This window comes from Xiphophorus couchianus, chromosome 5 (genome assembly GCF_001444195.1).
Source record: "Xiphophorus couchianus chromosome 5, X_couchianus-1.0, whole genome shotgun sequence".
NCBI lineage: Eukaryota > Metazoa > Chordata > Actinopteri > Cyprinodontiformes > Poeciliidae > Xiphophorus > Xiphophorus couchianus.
This window is the reverse complement of record NC_040232.1, coordinates 11,322,364-11,344,638: the sequence shown is the minus strand read 5'-3', so window position 1 is coordinate 11,344,638 and position 22,275 is coordinate 11,322,364. Positions and strand designations below refer to the sequence as shown.

The 22,275-nt window shown below is 38.3% G+C and overlaps 4 protein-coding genes across 5 annotated transcripts; 1 reads left to right on the top strand and 3 right to left on the bottom strand.

Annotated features, from left to right (window-relative positions):
- The first annotated feature begins 2,560 nt into the window (after window positions 1-2,560).
- LOC114145257 (sialidase-3-like) lies at window positions 2,561-6,053 on the top strand. The gene is made up of 2 exons (XM_028018739.1): window positions 2,561-2,826; window positions 2,924-6,053. Exons 1-2 carry the CDS (start codon window positions 2,635-2,637, stop codon window positions 3,893-3,895), a joined length of 1,164 nt encoding a protein of 387 aa, XP_027874540.1. The 5' UTR covers window positions 2,561-2,634; the 3' UTR covers window positions 3,896-6,053.
- A 2,395-nt stretch (window positions 6,054-8,448) lies between these two features.
- On the bottom strand, window positions 8,449-9,660 carry LOC114145258 (forkhead box protein D1-like). The gene has a single exon (XM_028018740.1). It carries the CDS (start codon window positions 9,395-9,397, stop codon window positions 8,588-8,590), a length of 810 nt encoding a protein of 269 aa, XP_027874541.1. The 5' UTR covers window positions 9,398-9,660; the 3' UTR covers window positions 8,449-8,587.
- Window positions 9,661-11,563: 1,903 nt separating this feature from the next.
- Window positions 11,564-17,238, bottom strand: zglp1 (zinc finger GATA like protein 1). Of its 2 annotated transcripts, none has more exons than XM_028019181.1 (5): window positions 17,029-17,238; window positions 14,321-15,655; window positions 14,115-14,227; window positions 12,621-12,714; window positions 11,564-12,406 (listed from the first exon to the last, which is right to left on the bottom strand). In XM_028019181.1, the coding sequence occupies exons 2-5, from the start codon at window positions 15,640-15,642 to the stop codon at window positions 12,274-12,276; spliced, it is 1,662 nt and encodes a 553-aa protein (XP_027874982.1). In that variant the 5' UTR covers window positions 15,643-15,655; window positions 17,029-17,238; the 3' UTR covers window positions 11,564-12,273. The 2 variants fall into 2 exon arrangements, with proteins under 2 accessions (XP_027874982.1, XP_027874983.1); XM_028019182.1 differs by lacking the exon at window positions 17,029-17,238 and adding an exon at window positions 16,627-17,022.
- Window positions 17,239-17,364: 126 nt separating this feature from the next.
- Window positions 17,365-22,016, bottom strand: fdx2 (ferredoxin 2). The gene is made up of 5 exons (XM_028019183.1): window positions 21,792-22,016; window positions 21,422-21,473; window positions 18,654-18,760; window positions 18,500-18,587; window positions 17,365-18,427 (listed from the first exon to the last, which is right to left on the bottom strand). Exons 1-5 carry the CDS (start codon window positions 21,976-21,978, stop codon window positions 18,271-18,273), a joined length of 591 nt encoding a protein of 196 aa, XP_027874984.1. The 5' UTR covers window positions 21,979-22,016; the 3' UTR covers window positions 17,365-18,270.
- Between the last annotated feature and the right edge of the window lie 259 nt (window positions 22,017-22,275).

Here is a 22,275-nt window from a genome sequence, read left to right as displayed (position 1 = left end):
AATTCATGGTTTTTATTGGTTTGTGTAGTAGTAGTTGTTTTCCTTTCTAAGCATGTTATTAAGGAGGTAAAAACATTGTGTCATTAAGTTCACTCCCCAGTTAGGTTTTTGGATGGGGTCTGTGTTGGTGAACGGATCCAGATGCCTACACCTAATACTCCGTTACACATGGTGTCCATTTCAGTTCTGACACCCTCATCAAATTGGATCAGTCCCATCCCTAAAATATGATGTTGCCCTCTAAAATGTTCTTGGCACAGTAAAAGAAGTGGGTATCAATAAAAACATAAATCTACCTGTTTTATTTTAGCCCTGGTCTGATAAGAGATTTTTAATATCTATACTCTGTTCTAAATGTGTTTTCTACTTTAAACGTAGTTTTAAGAACTTTAAAGCTCATAAGTCAATTCTCCAGTTAAAATAGATGTTTACTGAAACGGTCAGCTCAGAGCTAAGTAATGACTTATGATGAACGCTCTTCCTCTCTTTTCCCTGGCTTTTCTCTCAGGCACCTGTCATGTATAAGAGTATTAGAAACAGAAGTGGATACAAAGCAATGGATTGGAGGAAGGAAAACAAGAAGAAAAAGGATAGAGGGGAGGGAAACAGTGTAACTTATGATATCTGGTGCATGACAACAATCAGCAGTGGTTTTTGATATGGGTTATGTGGGCAGTTGCCCAGGGCAGCATTGGAAAGGGGTAAGGCGGTCAAGATCTTATCTTATTTTATCAGTTAGCAAAGCTGAACAAGTTTGCTACTACTTGTATGCATGTGCAGTGGAATAAATTTCCCTTGCTTGCTGGAAAACTAGGAGAGTAGGTTATCTGCTTTCTTCTTAAAAAAATTAAAACAAACAAACAAACTGATAATTGTTTGCATTTTAATTGGTTGGGGGCTGACAGAAGGAGGGGTTTGTCCAGGATATGATTCCTTGAGTAACCACCACTGGTAGCGGTCCGGCTCATGGTAGGCTGCTAAAACAAATCTTTGGGAATTTGTTCATTATTTTCCAGCTAATACAACTGGTGTAAAGAACTTAAATATAATTTTGATGTGTCCTAGTCTTCATAAAAATTATATACAATATTATTGTGATATGCCAAAGAGTGTTCATTTGTTACAAGTGTGCATTCATCATGATCAAGCTGATGATGATCATGATGATCGTGACAAGCGTATCGTGATCATTTTTGGATTTTAATCATTTTTAGACCATTCATTTCCCAGGGTGTTATCACTATGTTTGGAAGGATTTGTTTGGCGATTGAACTGGCCAAAACTCAAAACAAAGAGAAAGTCCCAGCAAAGGATCAAAGGGAAATTAGTTTGTGCTTTAGAAAAGCCAGGGAGGACCATTATAGAAGAACACAATCAGAAATAAATTACTGGTTAAATTTACAAGGCGATGCTATGACTCATCCAACATGGGAAATTTTAAATCAGTGCTGGGAAACAGAAGAAAAAAAAAGAAATGAGGAGTTTTGGATGGATGGTTAAGAAGAAAAATAAAAGAACTTCAAATGGATAGTTTAGAAATTAGCCAAACAACACCCATAACAGTTATACCACCCAGGATTTTACCAGAAGCAGTAGTGTATATGACATTAATGGAAAAGAAAAAAAGATAAATCACATTATAGATCATCATTCAGTAGAATTATATTTAAACAATTACAATTAATATGTTCAAATCTACAGTAGTAATAGCATGTGTTGTACTATAATTTAACTTAAAAATAGAGAAACAAATCACTGTTGCACAAAGGTGAGATTTTGGCAGTATTGTTGGCTATGAAATAAAAAGACATAAAACCATTATAAGCAATAATTTTTCAGATTCAAGCTCTGCATTAAAATATAATCATTCAGATTAGTAGACCAGACATTTTACTGGAAATATTCCTTTCATTATTTTAAGTACAGAATATTTAACAGCAACATTTGAGTGGTTACCAGCATGTTGGAGTAAAAGGAAATGAGAAGGCAGATAAGATGGCAAAAAAGACGATTTAAATTTCCATTAGCTTCATAGTTAAGCCGAGCAAATCCGAGGAAAAGAGTATTTTCAAACAAAAAGTGGTGAAATAATGGCAAGAAAAGTGGAATAAAGAAAGAAAAAGAAGATGGTTTTTAAACATAGTAGGAGAAATAAGGACTGGAAGAAGAAACAAGATAAGAGGATAAATGAATAAGATTTAGATTTGGACAAACATTAGTTAAATATGCACTTTTTAAAATACAGAAGCATAAATGTGACCACTGACCTATTTAACAACAAAGCATGTTATATCAGAATGCCAAATATGAAGGAGTGACAAAGAAGGAAGTTTAAAAATATTAAGGAAAACGTTAGAAATTGAATTGGAACTGAGGTAGCAAATATACAAATCATTCGATTTTTAAAGAAAAATAAATTGTTTCATAAAATGTGATTTTATATATAGTAGTTATGTGTGTATATAAAGACAGACAGACGAAGATATACAGATACAAAGAGGTCATCCTGAACCAGTAGGTGGCGGCAGTACCAAACGTTTCTTGCCAACCGCCAATAAAAGGTAGGACGAAGAAGACAGGCACGTCACTACTAGATACAAACAGTCGCAGAGCTGCATCCTTAACTTTCCAACAATGGACAAGTTACATAATACTCCACAATCGTCCTGCAAACCTAAGGTTTACAGGATTCCTGCTCTTTTGTCGGTGGGAGAAACTCTTCTGGCCTTTGCTGAGCGGAGAACAGAAAAAGCCGATCATATGGCGGAGGAGCTGGCTATGAAAAAGGGATCGCTCCAGAGGGAAATCAACAGAGTTACAGTTCAGGTATTTCGCCCCCCAGTTAACTGTTTAATTGCTGCATCATTTTACTTTTTTTTCTGTCAAGCACACTGTATCTTACTCTGAATATCCTGTTTTGCAGTGGACTGAGCAGAAAGATGTGGAAGAAGCGCACATTGATGGTTACCGCACCATGAATCCCTGTCCAGTATACGACAGGACAAACGGCAAGCTCTTCTTGTTTTTCATCTGCGTAGAAGGAAACTGCACAGAATGGTGGCAAATTGGCAATTACTGCAACAAAACCCGGCTCTGCTACGTCACGAGTGATGATCTTGGAGAAACCTGGAGTGGACTGACTGATCTGACTGAACATTTGCGTAGTGACTGGGTGACCTTTGCAACCGGGCCAGGTCATGGTCTTCAAATAGAGAGTGGTAGACTGATGATTCCAGCTTATGCTTATGTCGGTGTAAAACCCCTTAAGCCTGTCCCGCGCGCTGTCTCCATGTATAGTGACGATTCTGGTGTAAACTGGCAGTTTGGCACTTTGTTTGAAGGACAATCAATAGAGTGTCAAATGGCTGAGGTTTGTGATGCAAATGGTAGGTTCATCTATTGCAATGCCCGCAGTAGCGAAGGGCATAGGGTGGAAGCTTCCAGTGACAGTAAAGGACAAATGTTTGCAATACACAGTGACAAAAAGCTTGTGGAAACAGGTTGTGGCTGTCAGGGAAGCGTGGTCTCCTTCCCAGCCCAAAACAAAGACTTGGCAGCAGCAGGCGATACAACTCACTGGCTTTTATACACACACCCAAGCCATAAAAGAAAACGATTTGATTTGGGTGTGTTTCTGAACAAATCCCCATCCAATCCAAATGCATGGAGTGAACCCTGGATCCTTTACAGGGGCCCCAGTGGTTACTCTGACCTGGCTTACCTTGGTGATGGTTGGTTTGCGTGTTTGTTTGAATGTGGGAAGGAAGAGGAAACTGAGCAGATTGCTTTAAAAATTTTCAACTTAAATGAAATGGAGGGAGACGCAGAAGAAAGTCACACCTCCACATTGCAGCAACCCACTATAGGGAGTGAAATAATTACTTGCTTTGCCTAATCAAATGAAAATCCTATAACTCAGTTTTGCCAATTGGACCATTTATGAAAGGTTGACCAAAAATCTTTAATGAGAAATGAACAAAGTCAAATGATAAATGATATGATTTCAGTTTACATGAAACAAATGTCTACATGAAATGTTTTTCTTGTAGCTTGTATTGAGCATGAGGTGTATTTCCAACATTAACATCTTTAACATTAATTCTTAATACTTTTCTGACATTGACAAAATGTAGTGTAATCTTCTTTTTGTTATGTTTATTTACTTCTGTAATCTTTTTGGTTATGTTTCCTTAGCACAACTGAAATTAAAAAAGTGCATTAAAATCCTATGAGGCAATATTATTATTTGCAATTTCTAATTTTTAGTCAGTAAAACTTTGATTGAGCTGTTGAAGATTTTTCTTGAAAATACAAAGTACTTAACACACGTGACAAACTGAAGGCCCGGGGGCCAAATCTGCCCCTCCAGAGCTTTTTATGTGGCCCTTAGATAAACCTGTTTTGATTTAAAATGTATTTACCCTCCTTGAAAGATTATGCAACAGGAGGGACAGGTGACCTAAATAGACATCACAAGGACAGAGCATCATGTGGTAATTATTAAAGCAACATCTCATAAAGGTAAAGCTTCAACACAAATGGTTCTTCCAAACAGACAATGACCCCAATCAGGGTCATTAATAAAAAGTGGCTGAAGGACAAAAAAGTCAATGTTTTGGATTGAACATCACAAATATATTCCATTATTCTGGCTACCCTAACTGATCTAAAACAGGTCAGGTTTGGTCTGATTTAATAGACAGGGAAAAAAAGGTTTACTTCGTTTTACGAAATCACCTGCCTTTGAATGTTTCTAAATTAATTCAGCAGAGACTCCCACAGGTTAAGACTTCTGATGTTGCACTTATTCACCATACTGCCCTGTATTACTATCCACAGAGTACATGTTCTTCTTCAGCCTGTAAAAATCTTTTCACTGAAAATGAATAAGGTGACTGGAAGCTAGAGCTGGATCCTTCCAGGACTTCCAGAGGAAGCCAACATCTGCGAAAGACAATGCAGCTGGAAAAATTGGCCTCCTGTCTTTAGCTTGTATTATATATTAGATGTGTTATTATCAGTGAAATACGCCCAGAAAGTGTTCTGCATTTCTGACTGGCAGTCTTGCTTCCCTGCATGGAAATAGTTAGCAGGGTGCTGTTTATGGATCCCACAGATGACAGACGATCTGTGTTTTTGAAGGGCAAAGTAATTTAGGGCTATTAGCAATGCAGCATAACAATCTAAATGGGAGAACATGAGAGGCAACTGGGATAGTGTTTTAGTGTGTTTTTATTCTCTACATAAACCTGTGGATTTTTGATGACAGTTACTGAACATGTGTTTATAATTTATCTGTCAAGACCACAATATACAACGAAATGACACCAGATGATGGTTTACATTGCGAAGTAAGTATTTTCCTCTGGAACAACGATCGAGTCTCCGTTATTGTGGGGCTAAAGATGTGCCTTGTTATTACATACATTCTATGTTCTCTGTGGTATTTTGCAGCTAATTTTTAAAATTATTATTATTGCTGGATTTATGCTTAAATGATTAATATTTTAGTTTGCTGACACTGAGGCATTAAAGTGGCACTGAATTCCTCTTCATTAGACATAAATTACGTCAAATTACAAACTGAATTTTCTTGTTAGCCCTGGGAAAACCAAGGTGTCCTTTAATATGTTTTAAAGTTGTTTTGTTTCATCTGTGCTGCTGTACCATGAATATCTGAGGAACTTTGACAAGGTTCAAACTGTGATGACCAATAAGTGTTTGGATCATCTCTAAAACAGCTGCTTTTCTAGGCTTTGGTGTTTGGGGTACGTTTGAATTCCTGTCATGAACTTTGAAATGACAATGACACCGTCCACAGAGAACCAAATTTTTTATCAGCGTGGACTTACCGGATGCCCACCAAGAAGGAAGTTCCTGAGATTTGACTGCATGAACGAGCTAAATGTGTCCTGGAGAAAGACTGAAAATTTTAGTCACAATGAAAAGTTTGAAAAATCAAACAGACTCTCGGAGCATGGTTGTGGTACCATAATGCTGTGGGACTGTACCGTTGTCATTTGTTCTGATACATTAAACATTTTGACAACCAAGGTCTGAAAATGTGGTGTCTGGTTCCCTGATTTAATCAGTTTGTTGAACAATTTTCTGTTGCAATTTTTATCATTTTTGGTGAATTTCTCCACCAGCTTTGAGCAACTATATAAACTCTGAACATCAATTTTCATGTTACTCCCCATAACTTTCTCCCTGCTGTGATTCTTGATTTTCATGTAGTTGTTTGTTGACTAATGTTCTAGAACAAACCTCAACAGAGCAGGGATTAAATTACCCACAGATAAACTCTATTTACTTTAGATTACTTCTGAAGATATTTGATACTTTTAATACAGTTAATGCTAGATTGAATTTAGAGGTAAAAGAATGAAAGGAGGACAATGCATATACCAAAGCCATATTATATATATATTTATATATATATAATTTTTATAGTTGGTACACAAACAATAGGTTAATGTTATTCTACTGTTGGCTGCCGCCACTTTTGGGGACATGCAGTTATGCATAATTACAATTCCTGGGTTGTTCCCAAATCTTTGGCATACTCATAAAAGCCTGAATCTAACAATCGCTTCAGCAGGACGGAGTTTTTCCAAACTGAAACTGATCAAAATTTACCTAAGTTCGCCATTGGTACAGGAGCGACTCAGTGGCCTTGTACTTATTAGCTCCAACCACACAGTTGGCCATGACATCTCTTACAATGATGTCATTAATGACTTTGCTTCCAGCCCTGACATATTCACATCCCTGTTTTCAGATTTTTAATAAACAATTTGAAAACAAAGCATGTTCCTTCATTTTATGTGCTTTTCTCTTTGGGTCTATTACAAAAGTTCTAGTTTAGGTTTAAAGGATTTTTTTATTTAATCAAAGTTTTTTTTTTTTCTGAGTAAGGGTTATATTAAGGTTTTAAAGTGGCCCAGCAAGATCTTTGACATGAATCTGACACAGAATATGTCAAAGATTAGGATGATTGCATGGAGGCCTCCGACCTCAAAATCTGTGAAGTTCATCACCAAACATAAATAATCGAAATACCAGTGAAGACAAAAAATAAAAATAAAAAAGTGTCAGGACAACAAAAACGTTCCCATTGATTACTGAGAAGGGTAGAAATATTTTTTGACGTGCCATTTTAAAAAAAGTATATAAATTACATTTCTTATTTGATTTTAAATCAGTACTCATTTCATAAATGCTCTATTTTTTGAAAAACGTCTGTCTCATTCCCTATCGGAAACAAACATCTTAATCAAAATAAATATAAAATAAAATTAAACAAATAATGAATCCAAATTTACCAGGGGTATAAAACATTATGGACTTACGTGGATTTTGACAGGTCACGCTAAAAGCCGCTCGGGGACCTTAATGCCTCTTAAAATAGGACAATACGACAAGATGTCATTTAATAAAATTCTAAATATCCACAGCAAATTTTTTTACTTGTATGTCTAACTTTGGAAGAGTTCGTAATATTTCCAGCAATTTCTTTTTCTTTTTTGCAAGTGAAACCGATAGAGCAACAATGTTTAGCTGCAGATGTCCATCCTCCCATTTACACTCAGGTAATTCGCACATCCTCCTTTCAATATCTGGCTCAGAGCTTAAAACAAAACACAAAAATAGTCATGTGTAAATATTTCAGAAGAATCGATTAGAGATAGATATTTTAGACATTGCCTTCCTCTACAATTCCGCTCGAATAAACTCTCGCTTGCAGCACAGCAAACAGGACAAGGAGCTGGTTTGTACCAGGCTAGGATAAATAAAACAAAAAGTGTTTTTCGGTTTGATTTTATGAACATTTTCCTCTATATTTAATGTAAACCCATTTCAAGTGTAAGGACAGTAAACATTACTTAGGGTTAAGGCAAATGCATTAAAATATGGAATGGATCTCCCTAACTCTAAAGTCTCATTAAATCCTATTAGCCTTTCGTGCATTTATCAGTTTGGTATAATTTTTTGATACAGATTAGTCTGTTTCCACACTTTAAGCAATCAAGCATGCAGTAATCAGTGTCGTTCGAAAATTTGATATTACCTACCGAGGATTTCATCTGTGATATTCACCGCTTCTTACATTTAAATCTGGGCCTTTTTCCAAACATGACACAAACATTTATCCAAAAATAAATTCAACTTGTAGTTAAAATTGCTGCAAAAAGCAGTTCTTTATATAGTTACTGTAGTCCGATGTAAATGTAATGTGTCGCATGTTTTTCCCTAAATTATTTTTCTTCATGCGTCTCTCTGCGTCTCTTTGATGAATAAATGTTATGCCTGAATATTACTGTCTGATCATTATTTGGTTATTTATTGCTTTTTTTTTTTTTTATCTCAGTTTTTCTTAAATATTTTCACAATTGAAAACATTTTTAGCATAAATTATAATTGTTTGATTAATTCAAACTGACACTATTAGTTTATAATTAAACAGATTTATTTAAACCAGCACTAAATGTGAGACAGTCATATTTATAAACACGGCCTGTTGGACTGAGAAACATATGTACCGTCATGGCGTCTGGATGTTTGCAGTTCAACTCAATGCAATATTTTAGATCAAACAGGGCGAAACTTTCAAGGGGGAAACTGGCATCTGAGTAGCTGGATAGGACGGTAATCCGTGTAGCGAGGCGGAAGGAAGGACAAGATTTTGAGGTATTGCTGGGAATCCTGAGTTCCAGTGTTCAAACATGAGCAGAGGATTTCTGGAGAGGAGCGAGGAGAGCGCTGGGATCATGCAGCCCCGAGGTGGCACCCCGGGACAAACTTGAAGTCGTAGCCGGCCTCCCGAGCCCGCCTGGAGGCTTGAATCGGGACAGTGGAGTCCGGAGCCAAACGGCGACGCCGCAGCCGGGCTGCGTCGCTCCTGCGCCCTGTGCTCCTTGAGCGCTCCCAGAAACAACTGCTGCCGCTTGAAGCGTTTCCTCCTGCGAAGAAAGCTCCCGTTTGCGAACATGTCGGCCGACATGGGATCCAGCGTCCAGTAGTTCCCCTTGCCAGGATTCCCGGGCTCCCGGGGCATTTTCACGAAGCAGTCATTTAACGAGAGGTTGTGGCGGATGGAGTTCTGCCACGCCGGGAACCTCTCCCGATAATAGGCGAAGCGCTGAAGGATGAAGTGACAGATCTCACTGAGGGTCAGCCTCTTCTTCGGACTCTGGAGGATCGCCATGGTGATGAGAGCGATGTAAGAGAACGGAGGCTTAGAGGCGGATCTCCTGCTCTGACCGTCCTGTCTGGGGACAGCAGCAGCAGAGGACGCGGATTTCTCACTGAACACAGAAAACTCCGTGTCTTCACAGTCGCTCTGACCCTCCACGTCAATGTCCGTCTCATCCATGGGTCTGGGATCCAGCGTCATGGTCCAGAGGGTACCCAATGGAGAGACTACTGCCCCAACAGGGGAAATCAGAGCCTAATGGGAAGGACCCCCTGCTCCCTTTTCATTAACAAAAACATAAACCATCTGACTGCATCTAAGTGCAGCCTCCCACTCTAAACATCCTCCTCCTTTGCCCCCTGCAGACTCAACCCAAAATGCTAACATCAGACAAAGCGCCATCTATTTACCAGCAAAATATTAACTATAACATGTCCAAGTTTACAATCCACTGCTGCTAAACTTTTGCATAAAAATAGAACAATCTTTTGAACACATCAAGATGTCCAACTTAAACATAATTGTTCACAGCAATGCTTTTACAGCATTTTCAGTGTTCTTTGTTAGACTTTGGTTATTTTTATTTTAACAATTAAAGGATCTCACAAGACTTACGACTTTAAGTCTCAGAGTACGTCTCTACCAGCTCACCGCATCTAGATATTACATTTCTTGCATGTTCTTTACAAAGTTTCATCAGATCAATGCGAGGAGAGCTCAGCTGGCCTCATGTCTAGCCTTGATCAGATTAAACTTATCCCCATTTTTTTTTTATTGTCAGGTTTTCGTCCAGGAGTCATACAGTTTTATCCATCTGCCCATCCACTTAAACAAACTAATTGGAACCTGATAAAAACAATTCCCACAGCATAATGCTGGCACCTCCGTATCCAGTACGGCGTGGAGTAAGGCTGTAGCGATACATTAATCTCATGATACAATACGATTCGCGATATTCTGCTCACGATATGATATACAGTACAGACCAAAAGTTTGGACACACCTTTCTAATTCAATGGGTTTTCTTTATTTTCATGACTATTTATAAGGCAAGAAATCCCACTTATTAACCTGACAGGGCACACCTATGAAGTGAAAACCATTTCAGGTGACTACCTCTTGAAGCTCATCAAGAAAATGCAGAGTGTGTGCAAAGCAGTAATCACAGCAAAAGGTTGCTACTTTGAAGAAACTAGAATATAAGGGGTATTTTCAGTTGTTCTACACTTTTTTGTTTAGTGCATATTTCCACATGTGTTATTCATAGTTTTGATGCCTTCAGTGTGAATCTACAATGTCAATAGTCATGAAAATAAAGGAAACTCATTGAATTAAAAGGTGTGTCCAAACTTTTGGTCTGTACTGTATATCACAATATTCAGCAAAACGATGATTCTATACAGTTTTAAGATTTTCTGAAAGATTTTAGAGGGACGGAGTGATTTTGGTGACATTTTGTGACTGTTCCATAGACTTGGATTGAACTTATTGAACACTGATCACTCAAGTCCCATTTGGCAACATTTAATACTGGTGTAATAAATTTTTTTGTTATACATTTGCTATGTTTCAATTGTTTAATTGTGTGGCTTTTTCAGCACACATAGCTTTTTGTATTTAAAGCAAAATGTTCAGCTTGGGTCTCATCTGATCAGTGCAATGGGTTGCATTGAATTTTATTTAACGTTTAATGCAGGAAGTTGAATACAGATGCACATCGCACTTTTCGGTGGGCTAACACATAAAACCCCAGAGAACATAGAAGTTTTTGTATATCGTGTAACAATATGTGAAAAAAGTTTAAGGGGACAGAATACTCTTGCAAGGCAATATAAAGATGATCACTCAAGTCCCATTTGGCATTAATTCAAATCAAAAGTTTGCCTTTGAAAATAATATGCATAGACAAACTTGTCCTTCATTAGTGTGTTTGTTATAACTTGCATTTACCGTTCCATTTAACTGATGGTAACAGGTGAGTTTCAAAATGTTTTTTCTAGGAAATCTGAGAGGACACGTGAAATTTATGAAGCTGCTGTTTGTTTTATGTTCTTGGCTTACACGGTGCTCATTTCCACCAGTGTTTCTCCTTCCTAAATGTTTTGGCACATGGTGAGAGAGGAAACCGTTGAAGACGTAATCCATTTTGATATAATAGCTGCGTTGTATCAATTTGTTTGAGGCCACCCACTTGGACGGCTGGGGGAAACTGTGGGAAGCCTCATTATGGAGAATTTGTTACCTCCAATGTAATCTGTGCACCTCTCTAAAACCATTATTTTATGCTGTAATCCCTGTAATTATCACAGTGGATTTATGTCAGCTGTACAGATTTTATTTACACACATGAAAGAAGTGGAAAATATATCAGATGTTTCTTTTTGAATTTACTACAGACCAAAGCACATGCAACCACACAAAGTAACTGCTTGGTTTTTTTTCTCAGAGGCAACAGAAAGTGCACCACTTCAGCCTTCAAAATGTATTTTGCCAACAAGTGCAACCGACAAATATAACAAGACAAAATAAAATGTAACTTGTGCATGTTTACCCACTGGGTTTAGCAAACAGAGTCACTGTCAGGGTCAGAGGCAATAAATTGTTTTTGAAGTTAATATCAGCAAATATTACCATTAATTACTGGAGCCACCAGGCGTAACTAATAGTCATTACACAGAAAAACAAAGTTAAATGACAAGATATCAACAGTAATAAAGGTAAACTTTCTGCAATACGTTTCAGCAATCTTTCAGCATCCTGTTTTTGAGACTACATGAGGTACAGCTTGTCCACAAAAGTTTCAATCTCCATATAAGTAAATGTTTCTATTTACACACACAAAACACTGTCTAAACACCATCACACTTGATGCATACAAATTAAGATGCACAAACTGGCATCAATTCTTCACTTTATGCTCTGACAACAATTGTAAAGCGTTTTACAACTCTTTTCAAACTTTTTTTTTTGCATTGTTACCTGCGTTTAACTGTAAACAACTGTAAAAGAAGCAGCTCTGACCTCGTTCTTTCCTAGCTTTACCAAGAATAAACATAAAAAACCGACATGTGTGCAGCCTAAGAAGAATGTTTCCGCTGAGCTGAGGTGAGTTTCACCAAATTTCCACACCTGATGCAGAGCGAGCTGGAGTTGCCCTCTTTCCGGGGAATATGCCAGCATTTGACACAGCGGACTCGGTATTTCTTATACCTTCAACAAAAAGGACAAAAAAAATGTTACTGTTTAGATTACAGACTTATTTACAGCCCTTCCACAAAGTATATCTGTCTTACAAGATGCACATTCATTAAAAATATCCATGATTAGCCTTGATATTAAGAGGAGACAATTATTTGAAGAACTAAAAAAAAAACCCATTAAAAATTACAGTAAGCTGAAAGGGTTTTTAAGACTTTAGATCTACCTTATGCCACAAGCATTACAGAGAGGAGTCCCATCCTCTGCATCCCTCCACATGGGGGTCTTCCTTGTGCAGCAGGATGCACAGACTTTTCCTTCTGATAACACAGAATTACAGCTGTATCAGTTTTGCATTACAGAAGTAAAAACATGATCATCATCAAGCATTAGTCTCAAAAAGTAAAGTAATACCACTGAACATTTTGGGATTTCTTTGTCTCGTTAATGACCAATAAGTTCACTCTGTCATGAAAGCATTCATACAACTACGAACTTAAAGACTGTGAAGTCCTAAAATAAATGCTAGTAAAATATAAATTATGGATAAAAGAGTTTGAAATGAATTTGTAAATGCATTTTGAATTTCGCCCTCCAAAAGACGGAAAAGTGTGCTGACCAACATATGAAGTGAAAGGATCATTTGAGAGAAAATCTAAAATTCTTTTCACTCAACGTATGCTGCATATGATAGATTATGATTCATACAAGCACTACATGGTTACAGACAATTACAAACAATTTGGACTCATGTTTTTTAAAGTATTCATTAGTGCAAGTCATTTTAGTCATGATTCTATTTTTACCAATAATCCCAGAAGTTTTACTCAGACTAATGGTATAAGATGGTGGTCTAGTCGCACCCCCTAGTGGAGAAATTGACATTCCACATATTACTTTTTAAAATTTTGCCACCAGACAACATTTGATACTTTAGTATTGAACTGGTATGTCTGCCTAAGACATGGATGTTTTTTTTTTTTATATATTAAATGCAGCACTTAGATTTTAGGTTCAGTAAAAATGAAGCTATTTGATATGTTCTTCCATGCTTATAATGTTTTAGGGCCATTGCGTGTAACAGAAACCCTGTAAATTCTAGACACCAACAGATACCATAGAATTGCACAAAAATCCATGAGGGACGACGGAGTCCCTGCTCGAAATTCCGTGAAAGAGGTGTACGGAGCCTCGTACCGGAAGCCCGTTGAAAGGCTGTTTACGTCGTTTTAAACTGAGTGATTGTGAGCGTGAGTGGGAATAAAAATACCAATAGGTATTTTGTTCCATATAACACAGTAGGAGTGTAACCGGTAAACCTTTTATGGATGCAAAAGCAAGAACCCCCCACTTGATGACTTTGTGTTTCTGTGTTTGATATGATGTAAAGCACTTTGAAATGCCTTGCTGCTGAAATGTGCTATACAAATAAAATTTGATTGATTGATATATTGGATTACTCTTCAAAACTATCACAACTTTCACATAACCTACAGCATTTTTGTTTTTTTTAAATGCCAAATGAATTGGTTAGATAAAAACTATTTTAATGTGGTTTAATTTGCATGTGTTAAACTACTAAACAGATTACAATCAAAATTGGTAGACCTCCTAGTGTAGATTGGCTTGAGCCAGTATAAGCCTGGTCAGTGGATTATTAGGGATCTCCAATAATAGTAAATATTATTACAAAGCGTTTTGTATTTCATGTTTTACTTACTATTGATATTAGTTGTGTGGTCAGTCTCCTCATCTGAACTTCTGGTTTTAGCCAATTTCTGCAATGCCCGTGTCCTCAGCTTTGGTTTCCTCACACTTTTGCAGGGCTCCTTGCTGTGACAGACACACGTGTTGCAGACTGTCAATCATCTCAAATTAAAACACTTCAAAAATGTTATCATTAAAATGCGCCGAAGCCATTTCCACCTGTACTTTGAAGTAATGAGAAGCCGACACTGTTGCCTGTTGTCATCCAGCTCTGTGTCTATCCTGAAAGTTACACCCTGGAAGTCTGGGTCCTGACTATCAGCGCTGCGAGAGGGGTGAGGCTGTTTCCGTCGGGTCTTGGTTCTACATTTGTTGGTAGAAAGCTGATCTTTTTCATCATTGCTCACCTTCCAAATATCTGTTGCATATGACAAGCTACAGCTAGAAACTGTTGAATAGTCAGCTACAGGGTGGCTTTCTTCCTGGGGAACATGACAGCATTCAGTTTTAGATGCTGAAAATTGATCATATTGTCCCAATTGCGGTGAGAGCAGACCTGCACTGGTAGGAGGTAGCTGGGTGTTACATAGTTTCTCTGTAGATAAAGTAACATTTGCATTGTGGTCTAGTGTTAGCACATCTGTGCACTCCATATAGGTTGAACTGAAAGTACTCTGGGCAGTAGAACATACACTGGAGGTTTGTGCTTGCTGCAAAGCATTTTCAGGAAACAATACATTCAAATGATCCTTTTCAGTAAGAAACCAGTCCTTCTTGCACTCCTGGATCAATGATTGCTGTTTGCCAACACTTGGCTTCTCCCTGTAACTTTGCAGAGACTGCAAAGTTACTGCTGAGCTGCATTCACACAAAGCTACAGCATGAGCAGATGTTTTCTCAGCAGAATATATCTGCAGGCTACAACCCTCACCAGAATCTTCTACAACCTCTTCAGAGCTACCCATTTTCAAATCCACCACAGATGCTGGAGATTTCTGTCTCTCACAGAGTTGAAGTGACAGCCCCGAAGTGCTCTCAAGACTGTCTTCTGTATTTCCCCTCTTTGTTGTGACTGGCGATGCAGTTGCAAATTTCGCATTCAAGTGACTGACTCTTGAAGATGATCCTAAACTGAGGCCCGCCTCCTCAGCATCTTTATCATGACGTAGCCTATCACAGTGCAGGTTGATTAGACTCAGCACTTTCCAGGGGCTGTTTGGTATCATGCAACACAAACTGTGTCGGTGAGAACTGCAAGAGGATTGGAATAAATGTTCATCCCCGTCTTTTCCTCCTGACGGATCCTCTGAAGGGTTGGAAGTGGCTCGCTCTTCCTTTTCAGTTATGCAATTATTACCAACTGATGCCTCACTAGGTTTTTTGGAAGCAGGATTTGTGTCAAACAAAGTTTTGTGGATTGGTGATGCAAGCTTGGAAACTTCATGAAAGAGGTAATAGAGGGCCGAATGTGAATCATTGTGTTCTGCTTTGCCTTGGTTGTCCAGGGTAAATGCAGCTTCTGTCCTTAGTGCTGTGCTCATGCTAAGCCACTGTCTGCAAAATGATCAAAACAAGCAGATAAATTAAGGGCATCACATACCAATTGAATTGAAACAGCTTTCAATAAAAGCTACAGCTGGCCTACTCTGAGTCTAACCCAGTCTATTTCTAGAAAGTGGCTGTCAGCTGAACTATAGATTATATAATTTGCCCTGTCATTCTGTGCTTAACCTCAGCTCTATACTGGAAAATCCATTTTAAGAAGCAACTGATGTGACTAATGCCATGTACTTTTTTCTTTTGTATGGAAACCACATACTTCCTACTTTATAAATATATATATATATATTCATATAATTCGTCCTCTGTCACAATTAAACATTCTAGGTTTTCTAAAAAACTTTCTAAACATTCCACAAAATCTACATACAGTCTTCTGCAAGATATCTATATACATTGATGTTCTGCAAAAGCATAAAAAACTTTTTCTTTTCTATATAATCCATTACATTTACACGCAACACTCACATCCAATGATGTCCAGTGTGCTGCACAACTATCACATCACACAGTAGCATGACACCAGTAGCACCTGTAGTTGCCCATTTTTAAACAAGTTTTAATCCATAATTTCTTCCACAAATCACTATGCTGATTCTTGTCAGATAGATAGATAGATATAAAATCATATTATGAAGCAACAACTATACAAGAAAACGCAGAAATTCTGATACGAGCTCAGATTGCACGTTCAGAGTTTTGAGCCGAGTAAAGATTTTAAGTTTCTATCAACCTAAAAAGGTCAACTCAAGGCTTTTACACATAATTGGGGTTCTTGTTTCCATTTGACGTTTGACAGCGGACAACATGACCTCTGGAGTTCACAACATTTTGAGTAAATACATCGCCTATAAACAGCTTAGATGTGCTAAGAAGAATTGTTATTTAAAAAAAAAAAAGCAAACACATGATTTACGTCCTAAAATTTGATCTCAGTTAATAAAATATAACTTTTTTTAACTCACCGGAAAGAATGTAACCATTATTGGAATCGTTGGTCTCGTTTAAATTCGTTCTAGAACGAAAAGGTTGCACTTTTCTGCGTTCTAGAACGTCGAAGGTTTTTCGCGGCCATCTGAAGTAGACTCTCGCGAGCGCGTAAGCTCGGCGGCTCACATCAAGAGACTGGCCGTTGTCATGGAATCAAACACATTCAAGGCACAAATCCCATTTTCTGGTGGATCAGACTGCGAATTAAAACTTTTAGATCTGACGATTTGACATAATACGATATGAATTCAACTGACGTTGGACAGGAGGGATGTTTGCGCGAATATTTCCCACAACAAAACTCACAAGCAGCACCAAACAGCTAACGTTGAACATTGAGTTCGAATGAGAGCTAATCGCTTTTTTTTTTAACTCACCGTGGATCACATAAATCCCTTTAAAATGTTGAGAAATGTAGGCTAAGTTAATGAATTTGTTTGGAACGCAACCCGATTAAGCAGTTAGCTATGAATTGGGTTTGGGGTCAGCCTGAGGCCACACAGGTGATTTTGGTTTAATAGATTGCACCTGCACAGTATAAAAATGCTGATCAGGGATAGGCTCTACTACTTTAAGTGACGCTGCATTGAAAACAGGCGTAGTTGCAGGGTGAGCAATGGCCGCTTGTTAGCCTTGGATTAAACTAGTTTTTTTTTAAGCAGACGGATGATTTTCTTATTAAGCATGTATTCAAACAATGCACTGCTTACAAATGAGTTTCTGAGCGGATTTTATTGCACAGTCTGAACATTTTAACAAAAAAAAAAACCAAAAAAAAATCCCATTTGTGCGCATGTTGGACAATTACAGTAGACTTGAGTAAACTCCCACAATGTTATCCATCTTGGTACACCTGAAATGTATCAACTAATTTATTTTATACTATATATATATATATATTATACTCAAATCCAATGCATCTGCATGTTTTGAAATGTTTAAACGAATGAGTATCGGCATCATTCTGGAATTCAAACATCAAGTACACTTGCATGGCTTTTCTGTCAGCCTTGATAGCCAAACAGCAATGAAACCCTTCTATGTGTGACTTATGGCCAATTTCATAAAACACAGTAACATATACAAATGACTATGGTACATAAAATGAAGTATAATGCATAGTAGAAAGTGTGACAATTAAGATCAGAAGAGACTGGTCAGAAAAATAATCATTTGTAATATTTGTGCGTATGTAAGCTGTAACAAGGAATGTGCCGTTCACCAGCAAAGACACTGACTCTGCTCTGTCTTAAACTGACATTGGAGTAGTGAGCAGTCTGTAACATTGAATGAAATCTTAAAATGGTCAGAAAACTTTTTACTTCAATAAATACATCATCAGTCGAACCACCAGTTTCTTTTGCATGTAACCTTTGAGATCACCAGATTTTCTTAGTGTCGGACTCAATCTCATCTAAAATCTGTCCCGACATTGCATAAACAACTGGAAATGTCAGTAAGATGCTCTCAGAGCTGCTGTGGATAACACTATCCTTGTGCATCCCCAGCTGTTCCATCTCTTCAGTCACCTCCATTGCTCAACCAGGACACGGTGTTTGGCTCATAGCACCACCCTCTTTCTTTATTCAGTCCCCACTTTTCCTCCTTTGCTTCTCTGCTCAATGAGGTTTGGGAACATGGCCGTCCACATAGAAGTTCCTGGTGACTTTGGGCAAAGTGAGCTCAATGCCGTCAAGATCCGGGGTGAGAATGATCTGACATCCCAGGCGGGAATTCTCCTGAAGCATGGGTGCCATGTCGAGCATGTCATCCTCCCTGGGGACGGAAACATGTGTCAACTTTTACCGAGATCCAGAGCATACAGGAAAGATTCAGCTGCAAACGTACCTCTCTTCAGGTTCTGGAAGCTTGTCGAGATGGGCAGAGTTCACATAGACGTGGCATGTTGAGCAGGCCAGCGATGCCTCACAGGCTCCTACAGGAAAACATAAGTTCCAATTATTCCAGCATCATACATTAGTTAAGCTGCATCCACCCTCACCTTCAAGGTCAATTCCATGTTTATGAGCCAAATACAGGACGTTATCCCCGACTTTGGCCTTAACTGGGATTCTTTCGCCAGAGCGGTCAATATACACTACGTTGACCCTGGAGGTTAGAAAAGATAACAATAATAAACAAAAAACAGATTTTAAGTATACTTTTCAACTCAGTGCCTTGCAAAAGTATTCATATGCGAAACACGTAGAAATGCATAACTGCGATGTTTGTGGAAGTGTAATTTGTATTCAGCCCAATTTTAGGCAAAACTCAGAACTTTTGCTGCAGGTATTTTTGGTATTTCACCAACTTTTAGCTCTAGCTCTCTCTTCCCAATATTTTTGACTTGCCTCCCTGTCCTTGCATCACATAATCATGTTTTAAGGTGGGGCGCAGTACATTCAGGACGAGGTGCGTTTTTTGGTTTTCCACCACATATAGCATTTTGCATGAAGGGCGAACAGTTCAGTTTTGGTCTAAAACTGACCTGCAAGGCAAACTTTGTAGACATTGTCTTCAGAAGACAATTAGTTGCTATAAGTTTTAATTTTGGATATCAGCTGACTTTTTTGTTTAAAAAATAATGAATAAAGGAAAACCATACACCTGTGATGGACTGGCGACCTGTCCAGGGTGTACCCCGCCTCTCGCCGTTGAAACTGGAGATATGCACCAGCGCCCCTCCCAACCCCAGTGGGATAGCAATGTAAGAAAATGGATGGATGGATGGAAAACCATACATCACTGCCTTTCACTTCCAAATTACTCTAATTTGCATTACTTTATGACATGAAATGATGTGAATACTTTTGCAGGGCAAGTGTTTAGGGTAGCGTTTGTCAACGGGGACAGTACCGCCCCCCAGGGGGCGTTCAGCGGATGGCAGGGGGCGCTGGTGGATATTTTTACAAAATGGGGGTGCTGGGATTCTTTTGGGGGGGCGATGGCTTGGAGGTAAATTTACACCTTAAATGCACAACAATACCAGTTTAGACTGAGCAACTTGCTTGCTTACACATGTTTTAATGTGCAACATTAAAAAATGCTTGGCTGCAACTGTATCGATGGCAGCTCTCCTTCTCTTCAGTGTTTGTAGCTCCGTGCTCCTGCTACTGATAGCTTCACCGCATCAGTTCAGCGTTACACCAGTTCAGCGTTACACCAGCTGATGACGTTGCTGTTATTCACTAGTCTGGTGTCTGATTTTCAAATATTTTATGTTTTATTGAGAATTTTTGTACATATATTTTGGCAGTGTTGTGATCATGTCAAAGCAGCAACTTATATTAAAAAGTGCTTTAATGTTCGTCTGGATGCTGCAGGCTTCCATGACAGGACAACAGAAAATTGCTCTTATAAACATGTCACGATACCCTCACTGTGTATCCCTCAGAAAAATGAACCCATTTAAATAAAGAAAGCCCTCCATGGGTGATACCTCGATAGAGAGCGTTCATTTTATAGAATTAACGTTGGTTCTGTAAGTGATCTGGTATGAAACAGTAGCACCACGGCACTTTTGAATTTTAATCATCAGAATACTGGAGCTAAAAGGTTTATCTCAGTCTGCTTTTCTCCATCGATACGCACTTCCCAACCGCTCCGCACACTATGGGGTAAAAAAAAAAAAGACGACGCGCACGTTGCTCTCAAACAGGAGAACCGTGACATAGAATGGAGCAACAAACTATTAATCTATAAATCAATACACAGGCCTCTATAAAGATATAATCCATGTCCCTGTCCCATATTTGTATGGCATTAAAAGGATCTGGAACTTTTGTTTTTCCACTGAAAGCTCTGGTTTACACAGTAAATGTCATGTGGGTGAAATTTTATCTACAATACTCTGATGTCCCATTCTCCTGAAGGCAGCACAGAGCTGCACCACCAGAAACTCAGAAACATTGGAGAGAAGAAGAGTTATGATTGACATAGCTGGAGTTATAGCCATGTTTTAATGTTGCAGAGCTCAGTCTTTTTGCAAATAGTTCAAAGTTTAAACTGGCATTGTTGTACATCTGTTAACTGGTCATTTTGTGTAATATTTAACAACTAGAAAATGGCACAGAACAAGAATATTTTTTTTCACTATGATTGGCTGCTGTTAGGTCTACCAATCTGAAGCAACTTCAGATTGGTAGATTGGTAATCTGAATCAATGAATGCAATGTTCATTGCATTTTTCTTAGATGCCTGTAAAAATAATTTCTATTCGCATTGCTCTTTTGTTCTCTGGAAAATTATTTTTGACGATAACTCCAGAAACAACCATAAAAAACACAACATCAACAACAGTGATAGTAATATTAATAATAAAATAATATTCAGTGCAAAGTAGCCTACAAATTCTTTGATGGGGGGCGGTATGGGACCTGCATAATGGATAGGGAGGTGCTGACCCGAAAAAGGTTGAGAAACACTGGTGTAGAGCATAGGTTTCCATTATAAACGGAAAACAATATTTATCATAAGACTTTTTAAAATTTTATCATGTCCACACAAATACTGATAATGCTTATCTAAAATGTTGACGGTTATCGCTGAAACAATGGAGCATTTGCAGAAAACAGTCAGTGTCTGAAAATGTAAAGTATCTTGTCTTTGATAAACCAAGACTGTGAACTAAAGTACATAATTCAAAAAACAGAATTTAACCAGTTCAAAATATAAAACTTTCAACGTTTTAGTGGGGATTTTTATTTTTATTATTGATTAGTCCCGGTTAATAGCTGTTATAACTCCACAATAAAAGTCCTTTGAACTTACACATCATCTGGGTCTTCTGCGTTGGAGCTGCCCTCTTCAGCTTGGGAGAGACCTTTGGAAAGAGAAACAGCAACTTCAGGAATTACGTAACTGTTTCATATCAAAGAAATACAAAGACGGGAATCTACAACTTGTTGCACAGATGTTGCATAAGTCTCATAACAACTCCAACTGGGAAAAAGTTACACAAGAGCTTTTAAACAATGAAATATTAATTGCAAGCCAAACTTTGCAGGCATTATCAACAACACAGTATTCATAAGACAGGTTACTATTTATTAGATGTTTTATTTAAAAAAAAAAACAGTTTATCTTCACGAATGCACCCTAAAATGTATGCTAAACACTGCTAGCAAGCTACACCACTCACATATACTGGTCTGTAAATGCCGATTTATCGTCCGGAGACGATCAAACGAGCCCCTCCTCTGAGAGCCGGCGGTGTTGACGACGCAGCCCTTGAATCTGTACAAAGGACATGACCGACAGTCCGGGATAACTCTGGAGAACCTCAAAGTCAGTCCCATGCTCGACCTGGCTGCAACGGCCGCCGCCATGACGCTGTTTTGGTCATATGGCCAAAATCAACCAATAGGAAAAGAGGGGAGCCAAGCGGTCGCTTTCTGCTGTGAAGCGCTTTTCTGACAGCAGAGAGTGCTACTGCACCACTGTCAAAACAGGAAATTGAGGCATTTGAAATGTTCAATTTCATTTTATTGTATTAGACAGAGCAGTGTTAATTGATAAGTGGAAGGAAAACTTGTCTTTGTATTTGATACAATACTTGGTAGAATCAACTTTTCCTGCAAGGTTTTGGGAGCATGTCACAGCTGTAAACACATCTAAACACTCAG

Bases quoted from the DNA above. Each gene is read 5' to 3' on its own strand.
- LOC114145257 (XM_028018739.1), top strand. From the start codon at position 2,635: ATGGACAAGTTACATAATACTCCACAATCGTCCTGCAAACCTAAGGTT. The intron at 2,827-2,923 runs GTATTTCGCCCC...CCTGTTTTGCAG, and splicing joins TCAACAGAGTTACAGTTCAG to TGGACTGAGCAGAAAGATGT.
- LOC114145258 (XM_028018740.1), bottom strand. From the start codon at position 9,397: ATGACGCTGGATCCCAGACCCATGGATGAGACGGACATTGACGTGGAG.
- zglp1 (XM_028019181.1), bottom strand. From the start codon at position 15,642: ATGAGCACAGCACTAAGGACAGAAGCTGCATTTACCCTGGACAACCAA. The intron at 14,228-14,320 runs GTGGAAATGGCT...TGTCTGTCACAG, and splicing joins CTCATTACTTCAAAGTACAG to CAAGGAGCCCTGCAAAAGTG. The intron at 12,407-12,620 runs GTAGATCTAAAG...TTTTTGTTGAAG, and splicing joins TGTAATGCTTGTGGCATAAG to GTATAAGAAATACCGAGTCC.
- fdx2 (XM_028019183.1), bottom strand. From the start codon at position 21,978: ATGGCGGCGGCCGTTGCAGCCAGGTCGAGCATGGGACTGACTTTGAGG. The intron at 18,761-21,421 runs GTAAGTTCAAAG...TCTAACCTCCAG, and splicing joins GCAGAAGACCCAGATGATGT to GGTCAACGTAGTGTATATTG. The intron at 18,588-18,653 runs GTGAGGGTGGAT...GTTTTCCTGTAG, and splicing joins ACATGGAATTGACCTTGAAG to GAGCCTGTGAGGCATCGCTG.